The sequence below is a fragment of the Diorhabda carinulata genome, chromosome 11 (genome assembly GCF_026250575.1).
Source record: "Diorhabda carinulata isolate Delta chromosome 11, icDioCari1.1, whole genome shotgun sequence".
Classification (NCBI taxonomy): domain Eukaryota; kingdom Metazoa; phylum Arthropoda; class Insecta; order Coleoptera; family Chrysomelidae; genus Diorhabda; species Diorhabda carinulata.
Window position 1 is genome coordinate 7,372,358 of NC_079470.1, and position 25,828 is coordinate 7,398,185.

Below are 25,828 nucleotides of genomic sequence, written 5' to 3' on the forward strand. Positions count from 1 at the left end.
ATTTCGATCAGCACGTTTTCAAAATGCACCTTCATAATTCATGTGATCAAATTTAACTGGGACTCATCTGGAAAAACATTTTCGAATATTTCAAAACAGGCTCATTTCGAGCCAATACCAACGCTCAATTCAATTTCACATTTAGAGGACTTTTGAGTTTAAAAAATAAGAAAAAGTCACAGGGAGCCAAATCTGGCGAATACATTGGCTGAGCAATGACTCTAGTGTTGTGTTTGACCGATGTGACGGTGCATTATCGTGGTGAAAGATCCATGTCTGCCAACAAAATGTGATATGATCTAAAATGGTTTTTTTAAGTTATTTATTTATTTCTTGGGCGCAGAACCGAATGGGTTCAATATCAAAAACTGTAAAAAACCTTAAATTAGTTTTATCACCAATCTTTCTCATTTAATAAACTAAATGTCTAATAATATTAAGTTCACATTTTGATTTATAACCGTTAATACGAAGAAGCACACCGATTTTCTTAAAACTTTTATTCTTCTAGCTAGAAGATTTATGCTTCAATTCTAAACGCAATTGTACCGATCGCATCAGCAATCTGTAACGTCGACAAAAGTTCTAAACAATTTCTTGAAGAAATAGGAAATATAAATTTAACCGATTCATCTTGTATTTTATAGTTTCGTTTCGTGGATCGGTAATCGAAACAATAGGAATAGAAGATAAAACGTAGTGAAAATATAACAAAAATTCATGAAATATATTCGCTACAATATTTTATTCATGTCTACATTTTTGGAAAATATTATGAATGATAAGGGGGTGTTTTTCAAGTTGATTTGTTACTTGCATCATTATTTTGAAAAAAAAACGTATACTTTATTGAATTTTATTTGTCAACAACAAACTAATTACAAAGAACAATAATATAAACTGTAGCTTGCTTTATCTTCTTGATTGTCAAAAATGCTGCTACTTTTTGCTGCAACTCAAATGTAGCGCCGTTCTTGAATTTAAATTCAGTTTCTAGTGAGTAACAATCAAATCATCCCCGATTTTTATCGTTCAAGGACGGAGCGTTTGTACAACCATCATATAGATTTTGGGTAGTAGGTCAGGAACCAGCAGTAAAAAACGTTAAAACTGAGGAATTTTGTTAACCATCGTTGAATTTCAATTCAAGCTCTTCTACGAAATCCTCTGAGGAACGGTAGAATACATTTTCGAATTTTGAATTTCGATATGATTTCAGAGGTGAATAGAATTTTGATACATTTTACACACCTTATTTACCATCGGAATCTATGGGGAATGTTTAACTACATGTACCCAATAGCGACGTTCTTCGACATTGTCCTCAGTTCGGGTCTCAAGCCCGAACCAGGGGCTGTTAAACTGCTCTGATGAGACGTGATCACGTCGAAACTAGTCATTAGTTACAAACTCTGGCAATTGCGAGACATTGGGGATTGGAATATCGACAAAAATATCGATTGGCATCACGCTCTTCAGAGGGGTTGTGATTCAATACTCGTCGAGGCATTAGCCAGGAAAGTAGTTTTCTCCTTTGAAGATTGGTAGAATACATTTTCGAAATATTGAATTTCGAAATTATTTCAGAGGTGAATAGTAGAAATCCTTTAGTTTGATACACACACATATACACTTTCTTAGATAAAGACTTAAATAAAAGTTGAAACGTCAAAATTTATCTTTCTTTTAAAAATTATCAAAATAATTAATTGAGATTTTCGGTATTTTTAGATAGTATTAATGCTTGTATAAATTTTCAAACTCATAGAATTCAAAATTCAGCATTCAAATTGATGTTGATAGAAATATTTCTACCAATCTAATATTTCAAGTACTTCAACGTCACATTAATTCAAATTTTTTTTCAACCTCCGATATCGGAAAAGCTGCATTTCAAAATTCATTTTTTTTACGATTAAGGAAATATTGTGCTCAATTCAATCAATTCTTTTTTCTAAAATAAGCATTCAAACCCGGTCAAATCACATGGATCGTATCAAAAATACATAAATAAAGTTAATTGCAACTGGATTATGATTAGTTTCAAGTGTAATGACGAGTGTAATGACGAGCGTTTGATTATTACATTTTTTTCAAAAATGAAAAAAGAAGAATCCTTATTTTTATTATAAATCAGTCAACTCTTATGTAAAAGACTTTCAACAATGCTCATTTCAAAGGTTTTTCTTTGTGTTTTGAAAAAGATTTCCTTACATTTTTCCAAAAATTTCATCAATTTCAAGTTATGAGGCTAAAGGGTTTCAATTTCGGGGTTCCCCAAAAATAGTCATCTTTCACGAGCAATAACTCAGTTATTATTGAACTTTTTTTTTAATGATTTAACTGATAAAATGGCATCTTTTCAAGTTATTTATGAGAAACGGTAAAAAAATGCGTTTTTTCAATGAAAAATGAGCAGCTTCAATCGTTAATAACTCAAAAGTACCAACTTTAGAAAAAAACTTTGTAGAGTAAAAGTTGCTTAGAATTAGTCAATCTATCGACCAACGAGATTATTTTGATGAAAATAAATTTGTATCTTCTAGAAAATCGACCTTGATTATCAAAATTCCACGGGAAACCGGCTATATGTAAATAAGTTGTATGTAATTGCACACTCTTTACCCGATTTTTCAGTTTTTATAGGAGATTAATTTTATGAACAATAATTCATTTCAAGACATGTACTATGACCAGATTTATTTTGTTTAATAATTCAGTACCGTTAATATATTTACTAGTGGCATTAACGGTGGCATTAACGCTCAAGCATCAAAATATGGTTAAATTTCAACTTTATCCCAAAATAAATGTAAATTTTAATTTACCTATTGAAATAGGAATGGTATACCCATGAAAAATAGAATTTTTAGAAATTGTTCACTTTCTTAAGAACGAGAAAGAAATTCAAAAGACTTAAATAATTCAAGTTTTACAGCTCTCTCAACTAACATTTTTCGCAGGTTTTATTACAAGGTAACAGATATTTATAATGGGTTTATAAGAAACCCTAACTTTTATAATAGTGTTTATAGTTTTATAAGAAAACCATTGTTGATACGAGTTTTATAAGAAAACCAATAAATACCAAAAAACTTCAAGTTTTATAATATTGCGTCCAAATCGTTTTGGATACTTTATATATGAAACCTTCAGGTTTTTAAAGAGATTTTATAGCGTTCTTAAAAACTTTATTATGAAACTTTTACTCTTGGAGTATTATAACTTACTTTGGTAAAACCTTTATAAATCTTGAGGTCGTAATGCATATTCTACAGCTACTAAAAAACCTAAAGAATTCTACGAGTATAACCCTCATAGACCCAGTCACAAGCTAAGAAAATTAGGCCAAAATTGGATACAGTTGTAGTTTTTCTAGAAAGTGTGCTAAAACCCGAGGTAATATTTTGTGAATTGTAGACAAATCTTCAAAAACTGCAGAAAATCCAAAAGAAATAGATCAAAATTTAAACTTTCATCAAGATAATATCATATAGGCAAATACTTCTAATATAACTACCACTGATGAAGATACCAATAAAGGACTGTAGAATGTATTGACATAAGGGAAAATTAACTAAATGAGTTATTCGATGACCAAAGTTTTAATGAGGTAATAACTAAGCATAACAATAACGAATTGCCAATTGAGAGAAAAAACATGTTACTTGCGGATTTTAGGCAATGGTCTGTTTCCTCAATATAAGCCTAAATTCATTGAAGGCCATTTTTTATATTGTAAATAAATATTGGCCAGACACTCTTCCAAAAGATCCTAGAGCACTGTTAGAACCTCCAAATCAAACAAATATTGTGAAGATAGCAGATGGACAATTCTACTGGCATCAAGGCCTTGAGTATTGTATTAATACCTACCATAATTTTAGAAACAATAATGAGAGAACCATTTGGATCAATATAAATATGGATGGGATTCGGATCTACAAAAGAAGCAAGGATGAATTTTGGCCAATATTATTTAACATTCATAACCATCCAGAAATAAATCCGATCGCTGTTGGTATTTTCCAAGGTAAAATCAAATCATTAAACTTTGAAATGTTTTTAAATTCATTTGTGTAAGAATTCAAAAACATATCTAGAGATGGTATTCGCCTAGGAAATAGCTATCTTGTAAATTTTAATACAACGAATAATTTGACTGATAGCTGCTACATATTTTTGAGATTTAACAACTAAAAAAAATTAATTTGTTATGTTAAAACAGATTTTTATTTTTTATTTTCATTTTTATTTCGATATTAATGATGTAGGTGATCTATTGATTAATATAAATACGCAAATTGTCAATGTCAGGACATATTTTGAAAAAAAGATGCAAAGATCTATTTTTTTATTGTATATTTGTTATTAACATTGATTTCTTCGGAACCCATACACTAACCTACACTAACTTTCAAATTCGCCGATTGAATCATCTAGAGAAATCCTACATTTTATACCGGATATAAATAATGGGGCATAAGGGAATTACAAAGAGTATTGATTTCCACGATTAATTCTCTAGGAATAAATGAAATACGAAATAAAAAATAAACTAAATAATGATTAACTCTGCTTTCGACGCTTTTGCTATTAACAATATAATTTATGGAATAAGATGGGATTATAACAAATTAGATACATACCACTGCTTCTCTTTCCGCATTAATCATCAATGATGTCAAAACCATATCGGTTTTTCGATTGACAAGATCAGCTATCAGACCGTTCCATTTCCCATTATCATTTGTACCCCATTTCCCATCTTCTACTCTAACCAATTCGTAAGTAAAACCAAGTTCTTCGCTGAATTTTTGCAATAAATCGATGCAGAATCCCGAACAACATTGATAATAGCTACCGTTTTTGTGAGCCTGAGTCATATCTAGCCTGAAATAGAAAAGAATTTATGTTATACAATAAGGTATGGACGAGATTGCTTTGGCAAGAAATTCTGTTTGTTTTATTCAATTTGGTTAGTCGGGTGAAGGCACTTTTGTTGTATTTGAAAGAAGAATAATTTCGAGTATACGTTCTCAATGTCTGAACTATAACTACACATTTTTTGTACCGACACTTTTTTATAGCGTATTATGTAAGTATTTCCTATAAAATAGTTTTTTCCTGTATACGGAGAAACTTGCTAAAAGTCGTATTTTTTACTATATTGACCAATCATGTCAAAGATATGGCCCGCAAGCTGCTTCCGGCCTCTGGGCCGTATCAATAAGGTCCTCGATCGCAATGTGACAGAAAGAAGAATCATATTTTTAAGAGCTTTTAGACTTCATTCGATTCCTCTACGGATGTTATAAATACACGTACTACTAATATCCTATTATTTTTGTCGACAACGATAGAATCTTCCATGCGCTTCGAGTCTAGACTAGAACCTTCCGTAACCATATAAAACGAGTGCGTCGTCGCGACGTGAGTCAGTCGAGTCGAGTAATCGAAGCGATACGGTTGCAGAAGGATTTTAATTGTACTGCGAAGTAGTTATTGTGAAGGTATTGTGCATTTATTTGTGTCGTGCGCGTGCGATATCCATAATTGTTGTGTCGAGTTCCATAATTGTTACGATTTTGGCATAATGTCACAAAAACGTTAAGTTGATAGTGAGTGCAGAGTTTTTCAGTCGAAATAGGAAATTGCATAATTTTTAATAGAATGGAAAGGCAAACCACTGTGTTTGATTTCTAATCGAATAGCTGCTGTTCGTAAGAAGTTAAATTTGAAGAAACTATGGTACGAATCATAAGTCAAAATTCGATTGTTACACTGAAAAAGTAAGAATCGACACATTGTCATCTTTAAAATCCAAACTTCAAGGTCAATAATCGATGTTTACTAAAGCTAATACAGAGAGCGAAGATGCCCTGAAATCAATTTTTAGTATTAGAAATCGCGAAAAGATCAAAACCTTTCACTGATGGTGATTTTATTAAAGACTGTATGTTGAAAGCTGCGATGTTTCATTTCCATTTCAAAAGTCAATAATTCAAAATATTTCGCTGTCATGAAACACTGTTGCTTCAAGAATAAATGACTCAAGTCAAAATTTGGTTCTTCAGCTAAAGGAGAAAACTAAGGAATTTACAAACTTTTCACTGGCTGTTGACGGGAGCACTAATACTGTTGATACTCAACTTGCTGATTTTATACATTTATTAAGTGCTTTCTATTGACAGGCACTACAACAGCAAATGATACTTGCTGCAATTGAGCATTATACAGCAGAATATGAACTCGACTGGAATATACTTAGCAACACAACTACGGATGGCGCTCCTGCCATGGCTGGCAAACTTTCGGGCGTTGTAACTAAATTAAAACAGAAAACATCAGGGAACTTTGTGGGATTTCACTGTATAATTCATCAGGAATCGTTGGTATACAAACATTTAAAAATGTACCTATGATTAAAATTGTAAATTTTACAAGGAGAGGAGTTCAGGCAATTTTTACAAGATTTGGACGAAAAGTTTTCTGATGTCCCTTATTTCACCGAAGTTCGTTGGCTCAGTCGAGAAGTAGTTTTAGAAATAGAAATATTTTTTGCATTACGGGACCCTATTAAAGCTTTTATGCTAGAGAAAGACAATCCGATTGATTATGACAATGCCTGGTGAATTGATTGTGCCTTTTTTGTAGATATGAATAAACACTTGATTGATCTGAATATGAAGTTACAGGGTAAAAATCTGATTGGCTGTGAGAAAATCAGGTAAAAAAAACAAACTTTGGACCTTTTTCCTCATTTAAAATCATTTGGCACAGTGAACCAAAAAAATTGGATGAATATTCTCAAATTCTGCAAAATTTGATTACGGAATTCAACTTTCACAAAATGAATAAAATGGAATTCCCGATTTTCAAAAATCCATTCAATTTTGAAGCTTCTCAGAGACCATTTCATTTGCAAATGGAGTTGATAGATCTTCAGTAGGACAGTATTTTGAAAGATAAATTTAATGAGATTAACGCTCCTATATTTTATACACAATATTTCAAGAGTTTGTATATTTACCCAAAATTAAAAAAGCATGCAGCGCGCATTCTCTACATGTTTGGTTGTTTGGTAACATTGGTAATTCTTAAAATAACTACAACGAATAAGATACCGGACATCAATAAGCTTGTTAAAAACAAGAGAAGTCAGGTATTTGGATCTTCGAGCTCAACATATTTATAATAATGCAGTTAATTTTTTTTATTATCAATCTGGCCCTCCTATAAATTCAAAATTTAATATATGGCCCTCTGCAAAATTGAGTTTGACACCTCTGATCTTGACCATAAAGATCCAAATGGAAGTTTCCTACTTCCATTAAAACTTATATGAAAAAACGAAATTAATGCGATTATATATGTTTATAACGACAGCATGAGACGTTACTCAAAAGACCTTCAGAGATAAATAAATGCCTTTTTTCCAAATAAACGAGTTCAGAAAATTTATATGAAACGATTGATGTAAGACGTGATGAATATATGAAATAAAATTGTTTGAGTATTATCAACATAATAAAGTGATAATAGTGTTTATATATTATTCAAATTGCAAGCAATTAGTTCTCATACGAAAATTGACATTTGTCAACATGATAATAATAATTAATAGTAATATTGCTAGTTATTGGAAGTTATAGAGATTTTCTTCACTCGTCATATTATAAGTAGTACTTTCTGTGATACTTGTACTTTTAACACTTTGTATGGTACAGTTAAACTTGTTAATCACTTCAACAGTGTTTTTTCTTCTTATTATATCTGTATTTTATTACCTTGTTAGCTTATTATATTGATATCTCATTATCTAATCTCATTATTTCGTCAACTGCGGTTGATTTCTATTCTAATTTTTGTTAGTTATGACACCAGTCCTACTCATTCAAATTGTTGCTGTTACTCATTTCAACTTCATCAAAACAACTCGTAGTATTAATCTTTTACAAAGAGAACTCACAAATGAATTTAACAAAATGTTACAATTAATGTTTTTAATACAAATATCATCGCTATAGAGCAGCCTTACACCACCTACTCGCACCAAAATGATAGGTCAGACTTCATTTTTGACATAACTATATAACAGGGTCTGTTCTGAAAGTACTGGTTTTTTCTTGAGCGAACGTGCGGACGAGTCGCAGTCTGAGCGCGCACCATTGGAGGAGAGAGATATTGGGAACGTGAAAAAACATCGGCATTTAGTTCCCGGTCGTGGAATAAAGCAGATCGCTTGTATTGTGGTCCCCCGTCGAAACGCCTCGTCACGGAGAATGATGAAACTTTACTGGAGTAGCGATACGCCATAAAAATTTGTTGTACAGCTTGGTTAAACGGACAAATAGAATCACGACGTGATGCAGAAGATCTATAGTGGCGCAAGCTGTTCTGAGAAGGTACGGAAAGAGTGGAAGACGACGACCGTTCTAGGCGCCCGTAGAAAAACCAACGAAAATATATTGCAATTGTAAAAATTATTGAACAGTAATTGTAGGATGAATATCAGAAGGATTTCTGGAAAACTACGCATTCCACAAAACCGAAGGAGGAGTCGAAAGCCAACCGAAAAGCGATCTGCCAGGATCTTCTTGGCCCACTAGACATTTCTATTCCCAAAAATAACATCGACGCTTCAGAAGAAGCACCACGGCTTGATAGAGGTGCTTCAACAGGTCGTGACGCAGGAGCTGAACAGTATTCTGGTCTACACCTGGAGGCGTACGAAAATTGGAAAACTCATTGACAGCAATAATATTTAGACAAATTTTAATCGTTTTTACCATATTTTTTTTTAAATAATAGATGATATCGTACATGTACATGTACAATCGGGAGCCCAAGACTTCTCATTTTTATCCATCTAAACATACAACTAGTTATTTTCTACAAAATCAGATGAAACTAAACTTAACAGAGTGAAATATGACTGTTATCAATTGATATATACGCTTAAAAGTTCAAATGATTTCGAGAGTAGGTTCGATAATAAGAAGTCATAAGTGAACACTACAAACAACAAAATTAGCGGGAACAGATAAGAAGTCAAAGTTTGTAAACTAGTGTTATCGATCTCTATTCCTTAAAAAGAATAGAAATAATTTCTGATCCATCTAAAACAAACCCTCTTTGGTAAATTATTTTCTGTTAATTCTATTACCTCAATGAGTGTATAATCTAACTCCAAATCTGATATTTTATTTCATAAATTCAGATTAAGTGTTTGGGGTGCTTTCTATGCTATGTTCAACTCAGTGTTAAGGCAGGTTTTTACGCTAAAGTAAACTAGACTTTTCTCAAGAATTTAAGCTTGCGCGCAATAAAAATAACATCAATTTGCTAATGTTCCAAATACGAGATCTCGCATAAAACAGTCAGCTGAACTTCATCTGCGCATGCTTTTGATCAAGAAGTATTGCGTCTTGCATTGCATTACACGTTTTATTGCATCACATCAAGGGGTCTTTAGCGAAAAAATGTCATACAAAGCACTTCATACTTTAATAATAGTTACAATGATTATTAGTTATTTTAAAGTATAATTATTAATATCTACAACGTCAAATTGACCGTATATTGTCATAAATTGAAGGATATTGAAATTATTGATGTGTGAAATAGCAAAATTGATCAGGAAGAATCAGCAAAAATTGATTACCCAGCAAAATCCAGTAAAGAGAAAGAAATGCTTTATTATCAAAAAAATGTTACAAAAACATATAAAAGCTAAAAAACAAACATAAAAATAACTATGAAGATACAAATAAAATAAAATTTCAATGTACAGGAGAAAACCAAAATGATTAACAAAATTATAGGTAATAGTAATGGTAATAATTAGTATCAAGTCCATAGCAAAAAATAAACCAGTATTTAGCATACCCGAAATTAAATATTATTATTAGAATAGAAGTCGTTTACAAATGAGAAGGCACTTTCCAGTAAATATGCCATCAAATTATTGCGGAATGCGGGAAAAGATTATATCAATTTGATTTCAATTGGCAAGTGATTGTGCATTTTTTTGTGAAATATTGAGCACTTAACTAATTCTGAACATAGAGTAGGTAGGTAACAAAATATCCATCTATAAAGTTCACCAATGAAATGGAGAATAATGGACAGTTACCATTTTTAGATACTTTAGTGATTAGGAATAGTAATAGATTGGAATTTGATGTATTTAGGAAAACCACCGCTACGTGCCGATTCTTTTCATTGTATCCAACATAAGATGGTCAGTACCAATTTTCTGGTACATCGGTTAATACACTTTCCACTCACCATTTAGGTTATGAAAAAAACCACTTTTTTCCAAACTCAAAGTGAAAAACAAAAAAAAATTGCTCTGATACCTTTCAATCCTCTTTATACGAGAGGATTGGAAGGAGTATTTAGCAGAGTGGGTTTAAAATTGGTTTATAAATCAATTAAACAATTTATAAACACATTAAAACAATTGTTGGGTAATCCTAAGGATAAAATACCAAATTTGGAAAAGAGTGGTATATATGAAATAAGTTGTGATGATTGTAACCGAAAGTATATTGGGCAGACTAAGAGATTTGTTATTGTCCGGTTTAAAGAGCACATAGCTCATTTGAAATATGGATTAACCGGAAAATCAGGTATTGCCGATCACGCTGCCAGTCACAATCATGACATAAATATTAATAATGTAAAATTGTTAAGAAATGTATCCAATAATAAATTGTTGAATGCATTTGAGAGCATTGATATTGCTAGATGTAAGAGTAGCTTGAATAGGGACAAAGGGCCAATTCCTTACAGCCCACTCTTTAGTTTAGTAGTCAAAGAATGAACATGAATATTCCCGCCAACGAGTTTTTTCCCGCTAGAATTAATTTTCGCGGGAGAAGGTTTATTGCTGGGAAAATTTAGTATAAAACAAGTGAGTCAAGTTATTAGATTTTACCTAGGCTTACCTTCAGAATCTGAAGACCATAACTTGGTTATCGAAGCGCGCGTCAGACAGTGTAATTTTGAGTGTTGGTGTAGTGTTGGCGTAAACGTGTATTCAGTATGAATATCGCCAACGGTTCCAGAAATTCCAACTTAGTTAAGCTTATGCAGTGGATTTACCAACATATTGAGTAGGATCTAGCGTGGGGCGGCAAATTTTGTTAAAAAATTAAATTGTTACGTTGTTATCATCAATGAGTTTCAAAATGCGTACACATTTAAAGCTACCTTCTATTTGAAAGAATTAAAATCATTAAAAAGTCTGTCTTTGTTGCTGCGAGTTAGAAGTTAGAAAACATTTATCCAAAGTTACAGCACTTCGTATGTGTTCACCAACGACAAATTGTTCAGGCAAGTTTCGATTGTTTCAAAAAAGTGAAGAACTATTTACAATTCAAGAAAAGCTGAACGCTTTAGCCCTTTTATGCAGTCAGAACTAATGAACAAGATGTCATTAATATGAGGATATAATTAAAGATTTTCCGTGATTGTTATTACACTATCAGTGAAATAAAAATGGGGTATCAACGATACGTATTGTGTAAGCTTCATTCATATTATTTACATGTTACATAGTTCTCTTTATGCAAATATGTAACCCGCCATTGAGCTTATAATATGAATATTCCATGCTGAAATTAGATAGATATTTCCAGGTATCCTAAACTTTGAGTATGTTTAGAAAGAGTGTAGAGCTAATGAATATATAGTAGCTTTTGATAATAGCAGCAGATACCATATTCGTAATTGTACTTCAATACAATTCAGTCTCAAAATTCATTGTTTATAATATTAGGAGGAGAACAGAATAATTATATGTGATATTAAATTGTTATTGATTCAATTTGCCAAATTATCAATATTTCTAATATATACATCTTGACTTTTGAAATTTGAAAACATTCGTATTATTATTGAAAGAAAAAGTAGCATGTTTTTGTTTGGAGTTTGCGGCTCTTATGAACAAAAAATAAATATAGTGAACTCTAGATATTTCCATTTTTATAAAATAGAATTGAAAATTTTTCCATTTACAACTATGATATCTAGTCCAATTTCAATAATAACCTTTCAAAATTTGTTATGTCAGATCCCGTACCGTTGTTATTTTTGAATAATACCAGTTGTCGAGAGTGACGGTGTCTGTTTTACGGTTCGGCTTCCACAAGATATTTGTCATCACATTTGAATGGTTGTCAGTTTCACACGTAATATCCAGGTCTAGGTAGGATTTTCACCGGATTTTCCTTTTTATGTATTATAGAGGGCTTAATAAAACGTACGGTTAGTTGGGTTTCGTGAAATAAAAACGAACACGTTAAAAATGGTTTTAATATTTCAACGCTTGATTAAATGGCTAGATTGTTAAATTTCTCAGCTTAATATAATACGGGAAATGTTAGTGTTATTAATCATAAAGTATGAAAATATAAAAAAGCGATTATTGCAAATTATAGTTATATTTACACAGCAGCGCTCCCCAAAGCAACAAGTGAATTTATTACAAACTTCATATAAAGATACGTAAAATAAAAATTGAAATAAGTTACAGATTTACATGAAAAATTGTATGACATGTAGACCTTGATTAATACAGTGTTTGTAGTAGATTTCACAAAAAATTCTACCATATTATTGAGGCTCTTTCAAATATTCCAAATATCCTATCATTTGATAGAATTTAATGACCTCTAGTGGGGAAGAAGTGTTTGTTTTTATAAAACCACTCACTATCATAAAAAGCCCGTGTATCATTGGATGATTGAGCAATTATCAATAGAGAGCTACCTGCTGAAATCATAAATGTATCTATAAAGCCGCACTCTAAGTTATGAACTTCGTTCATGTCTTTATTGCATTGATCCTTGTGATAGATATAGAATTACGATCTGTCATACTTCAAATTATGTATGCAAAATACATTCACGGTAAGTTGTATTTTATAAAACAATTCTTGCAAGGGAAAATATATTAAAATAGATATACAGGTTGGATGGTCAGTACAATCCTCTTCACCTTTACATTCATCAGAAACTTCTTTGAGGATAGTGCACATTTTTTTCATTTGTTTTTTGTCAAGCAAGAGATCAGCAACAGTGGCTCTTTTTGCTGCATCAAATATTTATTTAGACAAATTTAGACAAACTAATCCGTAGGAGCACAAATTTGGTACTTCCGATTTGTATTCACAAAACTTTTTGATATATTATAATGTGTTTTTGTTGTAGGTAGTTACTAGGATCAAAATTTCAATTTCTTGACATTATTTCCTCCTAAAACTATAGCGTATATTACACAAATTCAACTAGCTTGACGGTATTTTTTATGGCTCGCAGTAAAGAAAGTTCACTATGGAAATATTCTCTTTTGATAGATTGTAGATTGTTTGAGGAGTCGTTTTGGAAAATATTTTGTGCATGATACTGCATCTAATTGTTCTGCCTCTACTAGTCTTCTCTTCGAAGAGGCTATTTTCCTGTTTTTTTTGTTCGACTTCTCAAGATTTTAGCACATCTTTTGCCGTACCTAAGCCTCTTGCTGATATGGGTAGGACATTTGCAGAGTAGATAACCTTCTGTCTCTATGGCTTGCTCCCAGAATCAGCAGTTGTCGTTCTCTTCCATGTCTATCATTTTAAAGTGGAAGTTTCTCAGACTTCTTAGCTGATATGGTGTTTTCTCCACTGAGACAGTGGGGTTGTGGTCCAAAATATTGAGTCTGTCTGCTACCTCTTGCCTGGTATATTCTGCTAGCCCGCTTGTCTATTGGAGAGAATGTAAATGTAGTTTGAATTGCGATTTTAAAACAAATATAAATATGTGTACTGAAGATTTGTATACCTGTAAAAACATCATCATTAAAAACATATAGTTTCGGCATACTTAAAACTTGGCGCTAAATACGAAGCCTCAACTATATGAACTCTGTACCCTTCTATAGTTTGTATCATTTAGTCGATTACAAATTTTCTTTTGGCTGTCTAATAGTGAGCAATATGGGGTCTTGTATCAAAACAAAAATTCTACCGATAAATCGCAAATGATGTTATTCTTTCAATTTCAAGAGGAAAAAAAAATAACTCAATAATTGTTGGTATCAATTAATTAAACGATATATAACTGCAATGGCTGTTGGGGATCAACTACTACAGTTGAGGCATAAGTTAATGATTAAGAAATAAGACATATACTCGCCAGCCAGCTTTATCTGGATGCGTTAGAATTTTCCGAGTTCAAGAATATTTGATAATAAACTTATTATAAAAGCAAAGCGTGAATAATTTTCATAAATATTTTTGTAAATCTCGTCTGCTTAGCATGACTCAAATTATCTTTATTATTCTGAAGTGCTCTTCGACAAATCGGAGAAAGTATATGCGGGTCATGTTTCATTTTTATTTCATATCCCCTTTTTACAATGGAAATTCCATTCGAACGAATATATCGAGTTTAATTGAGTTTGAAAGTCGAAGTACGAGCACTTTAAGAATTCTGAATCAATCGGAAAATTGAAATCACCGGTTCGACTCAGAAGCATTCTTTTCTTCAATAAAATCCCCATTTCATAACTGACGAGATTCCTGATAATCTAAAAATATTGGATGCAAGTGAAATATGATAGTAGTAGACTTTATTGAAATGAAATATGAAAGTATAAAACTACTATGGTGCATTCAGTATTAATGGATGCAATATAGGGTTTATGATTGTTTTTGTGAAGTTCGAAATCAACATTTAAAAGTGTAAACATTTTTAATGATTGACGTGTTTAAGAAGGGATCCGACATATTGCGAATGTAGATTTAATTCAACAAAACCAAATGAGACCTAAAATTATACATATCAACATAGACATGAGTAGATAACATGAAAATAATGAAGTGCTATTAAAAAATTTCTCATACAGCCCCTCATTTCTGAGTTATAGGCATTTAAGTTGCGAAATCAGAACTTATATCTAAAGATTCGTTTTGAGGTCGAAATTTCATTGATGCAAATGGTCGTGTTTTATCCCGATCGCTTCTAGAAGACTCTCTTGATATTTGATTACCCATATTTTTTTGGTACTCTTCCATCTTTGTCGCTTCGTTTCTCACCCTATTAAATTGTGAGTTTTGTTTGCACGATTTTAACACAAATTTTTCGCATATCCAAATCGTTTGTCAAAATTTGATGGACTCAAATTGCTAGGTATTTTTTATCATTTGTTGTACTTTAACTAATCTTCAGTCTCCATTAAAGCAAGATTGATCAAATTCTTTGACTCCTTTCAAAAATGACTTCTGCCAACGGAAAACGTATTGATAAGCGTTTTATAGGCTGTTAACACGACAGAAATTCAACTTCGCTGATGATACTTTTAAAAATAATGTTAAAACTAGAACTGAGCGGGTGGAATGAAAACATATACAGACATAATAGACCAGGGTTGATAATTTTTGAAGTCGATAGAAAAAAATGGATGAAACGCATTAGAAAAGATATAGAGAATAAAATAAATGAAAAGAAAAATAATTTACGGGAGATCTGATGTTGGGAAGGGGAATAGGGTGAGTTTTTGAGGGTAAAAAATGGTTAACCTCGATTTTCAGAAAATATACAAGTCTTATGGAAAATTTTAAAAAGCAAACTTTTAGGTAATAAGGAGATCTACAACTTTTGTTAATCATTCGTTATTAAAGTAACTTCAAAATTTAAGTGGAAAATTCAAAAAACCAAGTTTTTAGTTTTTATCTTTTACAATTTTTTTCTTACAATATTTGGTGGAAACGTACTTTTTTATGTCCCAAATACAGTGTAATTAATTTGTTTCAAATTATTTGTTTTTAACCTTATTTTGACTTGAAAAATCTCCCTGATTTTCAAACGAAAATTCTTCCGTCACAATATCAGTTTCTTCTAAAAAATCGAAGAGATTTTTGTTCGACGTAATATCTACTTTCTGATAGTGTAGAACCATATTACCATCACGATGGTAATTTTTCTCACAAACGAAAAAAAGGGGCGTCCAAAAACTTTTTTAGTTATTCATTAAAATTTTAATATCTCATTACACGAAAAAACGTGTGATTCCACGATACATTGATAAACGTAAGTAATAATAAGAAACTGGAACGTCTAAAAATTGTACTTAATTATTAAAGAAAATATTCCGAAGCGAGTTTAAAAATTAGAGTACTCAATCGATATTAAATCAAAATTATGTGAAAAAATGAATATTTCAAATCAAATACTTTACTGTGTGATTGAGACACAAAAGGTGAGTTTTCATCATATTTTGAAAAAAAAAATGTTCTGGTATAGATAAAAATAAAAAACCAAAAACTTAGTTTTTTGTATTTTCGTTGAGAGGAAAACGTATGAATACAAGAGTTGTAGATCATTTTAATACCTACAACTTTGCTCACAGACATTTTTACATAAGACTTATAGTTTTGCCGTTTTTTACCATTAAAAACACCTTCTTTCCCTTCCAGACCTCAGATCTCACGAAAATTATTTTTCCTCCTATTTTTTTTAAATTTCCCTTCACTAGTTTTCATTCTATTATTATTTTGTTTCACTTTTTATTATTTTTAAAGGCTTCTACCCTGTTCTATAATAATGTCAGATTGCCCACAGTGTGGTCAATCTCATGGCATTTCTCATGGAAATCGTATATGTACTCCGCTATAGATATCAATTACATATTTTGATGTTAATATATAGATGATTAATAAATTTGCTGTTTGTTTTCACTATTTGAATAGCTCACTCAACTACATCCAAAAATGTTGATGACCTGAAAAGTTTGAATGATTCTAATGAGATTAATATTTCTTAGAGTATATAGCAAAGTTTAAGTGAAGTAACAGTTGACATCGATCGAAAAGTTTAGCTGTAAATATTTACTGAACAACTTGGAAAATCAAGTTATTACTGAAATGTCAACCCATTTTTTTTCGGAATCTGTTTCTACACGATAATGCATATCTATATTTTTTTATTAGAGAAAATACACTTTCCTCTAAAATTTTGAATCCAATTAATGATTTTTGTCATTTTATTGAGTATTTAAAATATATTTCTCAGGACTAATTGAGGTTTATAATCTAACTTCACATCTGCCGAGAACTAACATTCGATTAATCCTAGTGAGTTACTTTGGAGTCATTATTCTGTGATAGCACCAATTCACTAAAAGATAACTCTAAGCTAAATCCAATATCAATTTGAATTATCTAACTTCGGAAGAAACATTTGTGCTTCCACAATGTTGGGTGCGGTTAACAGAAGCTCCTGATAGAAATCTCTCCTTTTGTAATAAATCTTTATTTACAAATTTATATGGTAATTTATCTACTAAGGAAGACATCAATTGATTGATTTCCAAATTTTCATGACTTTTAACTGTAAAAATACCTAAAACATCCTCTGTGTTCAGTATTTACAAAAAAGATTAACCATAAGTGATAGTTTAATAAAAATGAATTATATATATATTTTTATGGAAGGTTTTACTTCGAGAAAAATTCAGGACGCTTACCAAAATTTGAACATTGTGAATACAGGCATATTTTTAAGTTGTTATCATCTTAATCTGATTCAGTTTCTGTTCCCTCAAGTCCTATGTGTTATATTTCCGAACTTTTCCCTTTTCCGTTGGTTTATAATTCTCAAATATAGGGAAAACTCCATGTAGTCAGTCAATTTAACCAAACCTTAAAGCGTCTAAATCACTTGGCTTTGGTCGGTTTAGCTAGCCTTCCATGCAGTATAAACTCTATAGAATTACATCTATACTTAATAACGACTCGAATTAAGTAATAAAGAGTTTCTGCAAGTTCCTAATATTAATAAAAACTGCGCAGTTTGTGTTGTACGAGTATATGTTCTTCCGTTGCTTTATTTTTTTTATCGATCTATTATCCTGGCCTCTAATAAACGCGAATGTTGGGCATGTTGGATACCGAACTTTCTAAGAAATTCATTCTCTTCCTCACAAATTTGGATTATTTGCAAGTGTAGACATGAGTTTTATGTATGTTATAGCTATATTTACAGTATCTCCACCAAAGTTACCATAAATATTGTATGTATATTTTAATGACTGATTGAATAGACTCCTTTAATTTAAATATTCTTTAACAATTTATGTGTTAATACAAATCTCGTAACAAGGTCTAGTGTCAGTAAGTTAGTAAAAAATTTCTAATAATTCTAAAATAAAAAAATTCTAATAATAGAAAATTTCTAATAATGAAGTTTGCTTTAAATCTGGAATAAAAATACTTATATGAATTTGGAAATATCCGAGCCAACTCAGATATAATACTATTTTCCAATAAATCCAAATACTCAGGACTATTTGAGTTAGCCTTAATAAAAAAGGAACCTATTATTTTGTCGCCTACTATTCGAACCCAAAAATTTAGTTTTTCAGAATATTGGGATTCACACATCTAACGAGGATTGTTACGTGACCAGTATTTATAATTATGCCGATTTACGTTTCCATTAATACAAAAAGTGACCTTATCGTAAAAATTTCTTAAAAAATTTGGATCGTTTTGTTTGTAACATTTTCCCATCTTTTATTATCACGTAAAATTTTTATTATGGATGTTTGCGAAATGTCAAGTTCCTTGGATATTCGTCTAGTACTTAAGTATGGATCGTCCTCTAACACGACACAAACATCTAAAGATTTGTTTTCAGTTGATGCAGTTTTTTTGCGTCCTGATTTAGATAAATCTTTTACTGAACTAATTTCGTTAGAACTTTTACTAATTTACTGACTTACGTTGTTGACTTCTACGCCTATTACCATATTCTAATAGCAGTCATAATTCCGAAATTATGGCATTTAGGTATAGGAAACATTAGATGAAAAATAATTAGTATTTCTTAAAAATTTTGAAAAGCGAAAAATATACAGGGTGATCCATTTGAAATAACAGTTCATATTTTTCCAGAAAACGGAAAGATCTGACAACAATGTAAATATCATTATAATACCGGCCGTATCAAAAGACCCTTGCATACAAATATTTATGATTATCGTACTAGCCGTTTCCCAGATAATTGAGGTATTCCAAACATAAAACTTACTATGTACAATACGTATTATCTATACATTGTCATATTCTGAGTTGCTCACAAACTTTCAAACTGAGAAAATGTCTAGTAAAACAAATGTAGAAGAAAAAGTTTCACGGATACGTACAATAAAAACGGGAGAGAAGTGATGATTTGGAAAAAATTCTCCGACTAGAGAATCTTATAAAATAACTAAAGAAACCTAAATACGAAGATTCAGGTGAAGCTTAACCATCATGGTTTCATGGTTTCACCGACATTGCCAAAAGAAAATGCGTATCTCGGGACCGATCGTAAACCCATAATATTAAGTATGGTAAAATAAGTGGAGAAACAAATGTTGATACGAAAATTACTCATGTTTGGATTAATACAGTGTGGTCAAAAACTCCTTGAGTGATATTTCCATACTGATGAAGCCGGTATTTGCTATAGATTGTCTCCAAATTAAACACTGAAATTTTAAAGGAAAAAGTATGTGGGAGGAAAACTTTCTAATGAACGTATTACGGTGCTTGTTGCTGTTAATATGTAAGTCACAAAAAAACTGATGCTACAAGGAAAATCGAAAAATCCGTGCTGTTTTAAAACATTGAAAAATTGCTACTAACTATGAATCTAATAAATCAGCTTGGATGATAAATTTCACTTCTGGTTGACAACTTCCATGCCTACTAATTTATATCAAACATTCAACTTATATTTTACCGTCAATGGACCAGAGCTTCAAAGGTCGCTACAAAAGGAAATTATTCTTCTGTTAATACGCTGCGAGCAGTAGATTATTTATGTCAAATCTAGGACGAATTGACAGCCATAACTTTTTTCGACATGCTGGAATTTGCACCAATTCGATGATTGATGAAGGGAAGCAGAACCTGAGTTTGAAGCGACGACGACCTCTCATTAACTGAGTGAATTCAACAGCTCGCGGATCATCTTCAAACCTACATCGAAGTAGATGATTGTCTGCTCACAACGGCTCAAAGAAATTCTGGATTTAGTGAGAAAAGAAGAGAATAAGAAGATAAAGAAGATGAGACGGATGAGCTGGAGCCTACGCAAATCATTGAAGGAGCTCAGGAAGCAGTTAAATTATTGTAAAACCTACTTATATTTGCTCAAATATAGAAAGATTTGAATAGAATTGAATAAGTGTAATAAAGTACCTCAGACGACAATTACGGACTATACGAGATAAAGTTCAAATAAATTTTGTTTATGTGCTACTAACACTAATCTGAAATAATGTTTTTCTTTTTCTAATTATGAATTTTCTCATCTACATTACGACGAAAATTCTCTATAACGCCATTAAATAAACAACTCATCCAGTGTTATCATATAGAGTTCACACTCTATTTCCATTCAATCCTGATTCCTTCCTTTGTTATATAATTCAGTTAATTTATTCACAGATGATATTTGCGATCTTATTATATATTCTGGTTGGAGAAGCCTACTTCAAATAATAATTTGCTGAAATAGTTTATGCATAAACTAAAACAGGTAGAAAATTGACCGCTGTGCTAAACACAAATGTTTCTGTATACCGAAAACACTCTTTATTTCGATATGTCTTCCGACGTTTTTGAAAAGGTTCCAATCTCATCATTTTTCATCGTCTATTTTTATTACAGTATTTTTCTCAAGAAATAGTTGTTTAATTCAAACTACAACATCAAATGGAATTTATACAGAATATGTAGAATAGTTCCCATTCTAATATTTCAATAAACGCCAGACTGTACAATAAATGCATTATACTCTAACTTTCAAATATATCGAAAATTCTTTAAGAAGAATTCACATTTGAAGGACGACAAAAAATACCAACACAATATATCAGAGCTTTGGTCCTGTCTAGGTAATTCAAAACTTATAAAAGTCGTGTTTGATTTTTTTCATCTTAGCGGATTTTATGACACGTTCGTTGGAGAACTTTTCTTGTGGATATTCTTTAGGAAAACCGTAAAGTTTATTTAAGAAGATGAGGAAAAGGAGGCGGAAAGTCTATAATATCCTTCAGGGTAAGAATTTCTAGCACAAAAACCAATCAGCACAAACTTTTTGATGAAAAATCTTATTATAGTATTTGCAGAATTTTGTGTTCTAAAAGTGTGAATCACAGCGATACAATTTTCATGAGGAATCGTCATACGCATCTTAATACTAATTCTCTGACGTTTACATTGAAAAATTGAATCCCTATCCTCTAATTTATCGATTTAGAAATGAATGAGAAATTTAATTTTCAATTTTCATATATTTTTTGTGATATATTTCAATTTTGATTGGACTAGCACAATAATTTGTTTCCAGCATACACATATCAGCCTTACATGCCTATCTCTCCCAATTGTTGTCCACTTTTTTCTGTTGTTTGTCTCAAAATGTCCTGCAACAATTTTTCCTTGGTCGTCCCCTTCTTTTTTCCCACATTCTTCACCTTTTAGTACTCGTTTCACCCATCCATATTTTATCGTTCTACCTAAATGTCTCAACCATCTCTCATCTTAAGTTATACTGGGATGCTTATATAATTCTAATAGCTCTTTATATTGGCGCCAAAGAGCGGGCGTTCGAATCAACAGGAAATCGATAGAACTGATCATATGGAGTAAAAATTAACGGAAAACATATAAATATAATCAGATACGCAGACGATACAGTTGTACTGTGTGACGACTTAAATGGACTGCATCGCCTTTTAAACGCCATTGACCGAATGGGAAGAAAGATGGGTCTAGACATGAACTATTCTAAAACAAAATATTGAGGTAGCACGTATAACATTTTTTAAAATGAGATCGCTCTTCTCTAATGATAATTTGAAATTTCAACTCCGGAAACGGATTATCAAATGTTATATATGGTCAGTTCTCTTATATGGTATGGACATTGAAAATATCTACCATTAAACGAACAAAGGCTTTTAAAATGTGGTTGTATAGACGCATGCTCAAGATACCGTGGACAGCCATCCTCAACAGAGCAAATGCGGTTCGTGAATTAATGGATAATATGAAATGCAGGAAAATAGCTTAAGTAAACCTCTTAGTTGAATAATATTTGAGAATGGACTGGGATAAGTTATTTAGACTATCTATTTAGATAGAGAGTTTTGCCATGCTGATCGCTAACGTCAAGGGAACTTGATACGGCACACTAAGAAGAAGATATCTTTCCGAGCAGTTAGAGTTCTCTCCTATTCCTAGTTTTTTCAGCTCCTGTTTGTTCATTGACCAAGTTTGTTTCACACGCAGAAATAACAGTGGGCCTTATCATGTTTGGTACATTTTTATTTTAACTGTCCATGGTATATACTTTTCGACATTAACATTAAATAGAATTCCTCAGGAAATGTGCTCAACAATTTAATAATTTTCTATATTAGAATATATAATGCAATTATTTAGAATTCAATACAATTCAATACAAAAAATGAGGATTACAGTGAACTTAAATTAACATAAATCGAAAACTCACTCTGAAATATCCGAGTCTGTGGCTACTCTACAATGAACACCTCTGTCCATCAAACATTTACCGGTGATGGGGTCCGGCGGGGCCAAGTTAATATATGGCGGTTCCTCTAAAAAAGTTATTTTCAAATGGAACTTCTCGGGTACTCCCTGGGGTGGTGTATGGCTGTTTCCAGGCCAAACGATGTCCTTTATATCGAGCCCTTGTTTCTGCCACGATTTCCATACACCAATCTGCAAATGTAAATCCGAAAGTTTTGGGTTAACTAGTAGAAACGAGAGACTTATTTCTAATTTTTGCCGACTCTAATGGAAGTTTTGAATTGAGTTCTTACTTATTGATGATAAGAATATGAGCAATAAAAAATTTATTTGAATCGTATTTACATTACACTGTATTATATATTATTATTAGGGTTGGCGAAAAAGTAATTTCGGTTTTGTAATTTAAAATAAAACACTTTTTTTTAACAGAGAATAGTTTTCGATAAATTCTTTCATATTCCTTTCAGCTCCATGATTCCGCGCTCATAAAATTTCTGGTTCTTATTAGCAAAACTGAATCAGGTGTGATTAAAGGTAATCGTCATTTGTGAAAGTTTGACCATTTAAAGAATTCCCTCAAGCTTCGAAATAAATGGTATTAGATGGTACCAGATCGGGGCTATATGGGGGATGTGCCATCACCTCGAAGCCAAGCTCCAATAGTTTTCCACGAGTTGCCAAAGCTAAGGGAGACTTTGAATTCTGAATTTTTCTTCGATTGCTCCATCCAGTTTCACTAATTGTTGACAGTAAACATCAGAATTTATCCTTTGGTTGCTTGAAAACAACTCAAATAACACAACACTTTTGTAATCTCACCAAACTGACAATTTGAGTTTTTTTGTTATTTTTCAGCTTTCAATGTGGTTTTTGCTGGTACATCGTGTTTGCTCAATGATCGTTTTGTAACTATGTTACTGTAAAATACCCATGCGTTGAACCAGTGATGATTCTTTTCAAAAAAGGGTCGGTTTCATTTCGTTTAAGGTGCATATCTCAATTGCTGATTCTTTGTGTTAAATGAATTTCTTTCAATTCGTGAGGTATCCAAATGTCAAGCCTCCAAACTAGCCCAAAACATTTTAAGTCTTTTTCAATTTTTGTGTGCGATACATGAAGCCTCTGCGCAACCTCTCGAACAGTTATATGACGATTATCTTAAATTATGACTTTGATTTGGTCATCATCAACTTCAGTAGGCGGATCAGAAATATGCTCAACTTTGAGGAAAAAATCTCCTGAACGGAAAACTTAACATATTCATTTGTGAGCCGCAGCAGCTTTTTCTCCGTCACGGTGATAAAAAAGTAAAATATGCCGAAAAAGTTCGTTTCTGCACTCCATTTGAAATTAATCCACAACTAATAGCTTTGATAAAAATCACGCACCACTTATTTGGTTAGTTCAAAAAAAAAGCAAGGCTTTCTCTCAGTAAAAAGCGAAAGTACTTAGTTGCCAACCAATCAACGTCTACAAGATTTGAAATATTTTTCATTGATTGATAAACTAGCTTGGTTTGTCGCCTGGTTCTAAAAGTATCACTGTCGAATGTTGCTACAAAATATCTAGATTAAACCAATTTCTAACTCCCCTCTAAGATGAATGCTACTCTTTATCAATGCCAAAATTGACATAGGCCTTGTGGTTTCACAATTACAGTGGATGGAAATGACCAATTTAGATATTGGCCTTTGTTACTTAAAGCCAATAAGCACGATATATCACCGGCCGTTACAATAAAAGTGACCTAATCAAAAAACGTTTTATAGTTTCAATGACGTTAATGGAAAATTGTAATAATATCATGAACGGTAAGCTTATTAAGTATATTATTTATTCAAGAATGAAACCATACTTACTACATTCACAGTTTATTTTTTAAATCTGTTGAGACTTTACAAAAAACTCACGTCACTCCATCAATTAGTATAAATAAATACATTCGAGGGCCAATCTTTATCTAGTACTGTTTAGAAATTACTTTGTATCAAGCTCAATCTATCCTAGTGAGGGTCATTGAGTTCAAATTTCGGTTTTATAAACTTAAATGACAACGTGACAGTGATAAAATGTTTCTGCAAATCAGGTCTAGCATTTCTCAAACTTAAAATGAAATAACACAATCTTTCTCTATATTGATCGCAAATTTATTTTTTATTCAAAATTATTGTTTATTCGACTTCATTTTTATTTATTTGCGACTTTTTACTTTCATTATTAAAGTGCATTATTTACATATTTCTTGAAGTATATCCAATATTGTTAAAGAAACTAGGTCCCGTCTTGTTATTAAATATACATTTTGTCAATTTAAAGTCTAAAGAGCTTGGAATAAATGATGAGAAAATCTACTTGTGCTTCTATATTAATGATACTCAAAGTATAAGATCAACTTACTTCTTCCCAAACTAACTGCTTGCTAATTCCTGGACGTAAATTCATTATTTTCAACTCGGCAGATCTCAAAACACCATCTTGCGTGAACTCCAAATTTGGTTTTCCTTGTTCACCTTCAACACTGACGTTTTTTAAATACCTGAAGAAGCGGTCGCCTGTATCCCACCTGGCAGCTCCAGCGCCGTCACAAGAGAGTTGCGTGTTTAAAGATCTTCCGTCGTTTTCAGAGTCTGAAGTGAAATCCTCTACCCCGTAGGCATATACCTTAACGGCAGTCATTATTTCATTTACCAAAGAAGCGCTGGAAGTATCGAAGTGAACACCTGGAAATTATTAAATCACAGAATTGAATTAGTGAAATCCATGAATTTGTGTAGGTACCACGTATTATTATAAGATTGAATTCTTATAATTTTATATTTATACAGAAACGTACATCATCCATACACCTCCAGCTTTCGGATCCAGCACCAAAAAGACACAATTAGTCCGACAGTAAATATTTATTGAAAAAAAAAAAAATTAACACAAAACATGCCATAGCTATTTGATCTGAATCTACACTGGAAACCAATTGTTCCCTAAAAATTAAAATGATATTTTGTATTTGATTTTGCTGCCTTTATTAGTTCTGTTAGTTAGTCTTGCTAGTTTCCTTTGAATTTTTTATGGCAATCCAATTCAATAGCAAATGATCACGAGTTCGAAAAAGGCTTAGCCATCGCAGCAATATGTTTCTCAGTACTTGATGAAAATCTGGATAAACCAAATCAAAACTTTCATTAAGATTTGCCACGTTTCTGCATTACAAGTGAAATGCTATAGTGATTC

General features: G+C 31.8%; 1 protein-coding gene across 4 annotated transcripts in view; it reads right to left on the bottom strand.

The window, feature by feature from the left end:
• The window catches only part of LOC130899455 (glutamate receptor ionotropic, NMDA 2B), a 216,533-nt gene that overhangs the window by 26,262 nt on the left and 164,443 nt on the right, over positions 1-25,828 (bottom strand). For all 4 annotated transcript variants that reach the window (XM_057809403.1, XM_057809405.1, XM_057809402.1 and 1 more), the window contains 3 exons: positions 24,998-25,320; positions 22,560-22,789; positions 4,650-4,893 (listed from right to left, as the gene is read on the bottom strand). In XM_057809403.1, the coding sequence (XP_057665386.1) occupies positions 4,650-4,893; positions 22,560-22,789; positions 24,998-25,320 (797 nt within the window). The remainder of the gene's footprint in view (positions 1-4,649; positions 4,894-22,559; positions 22,790-24,997; positions 25,321-25,828) is intronic.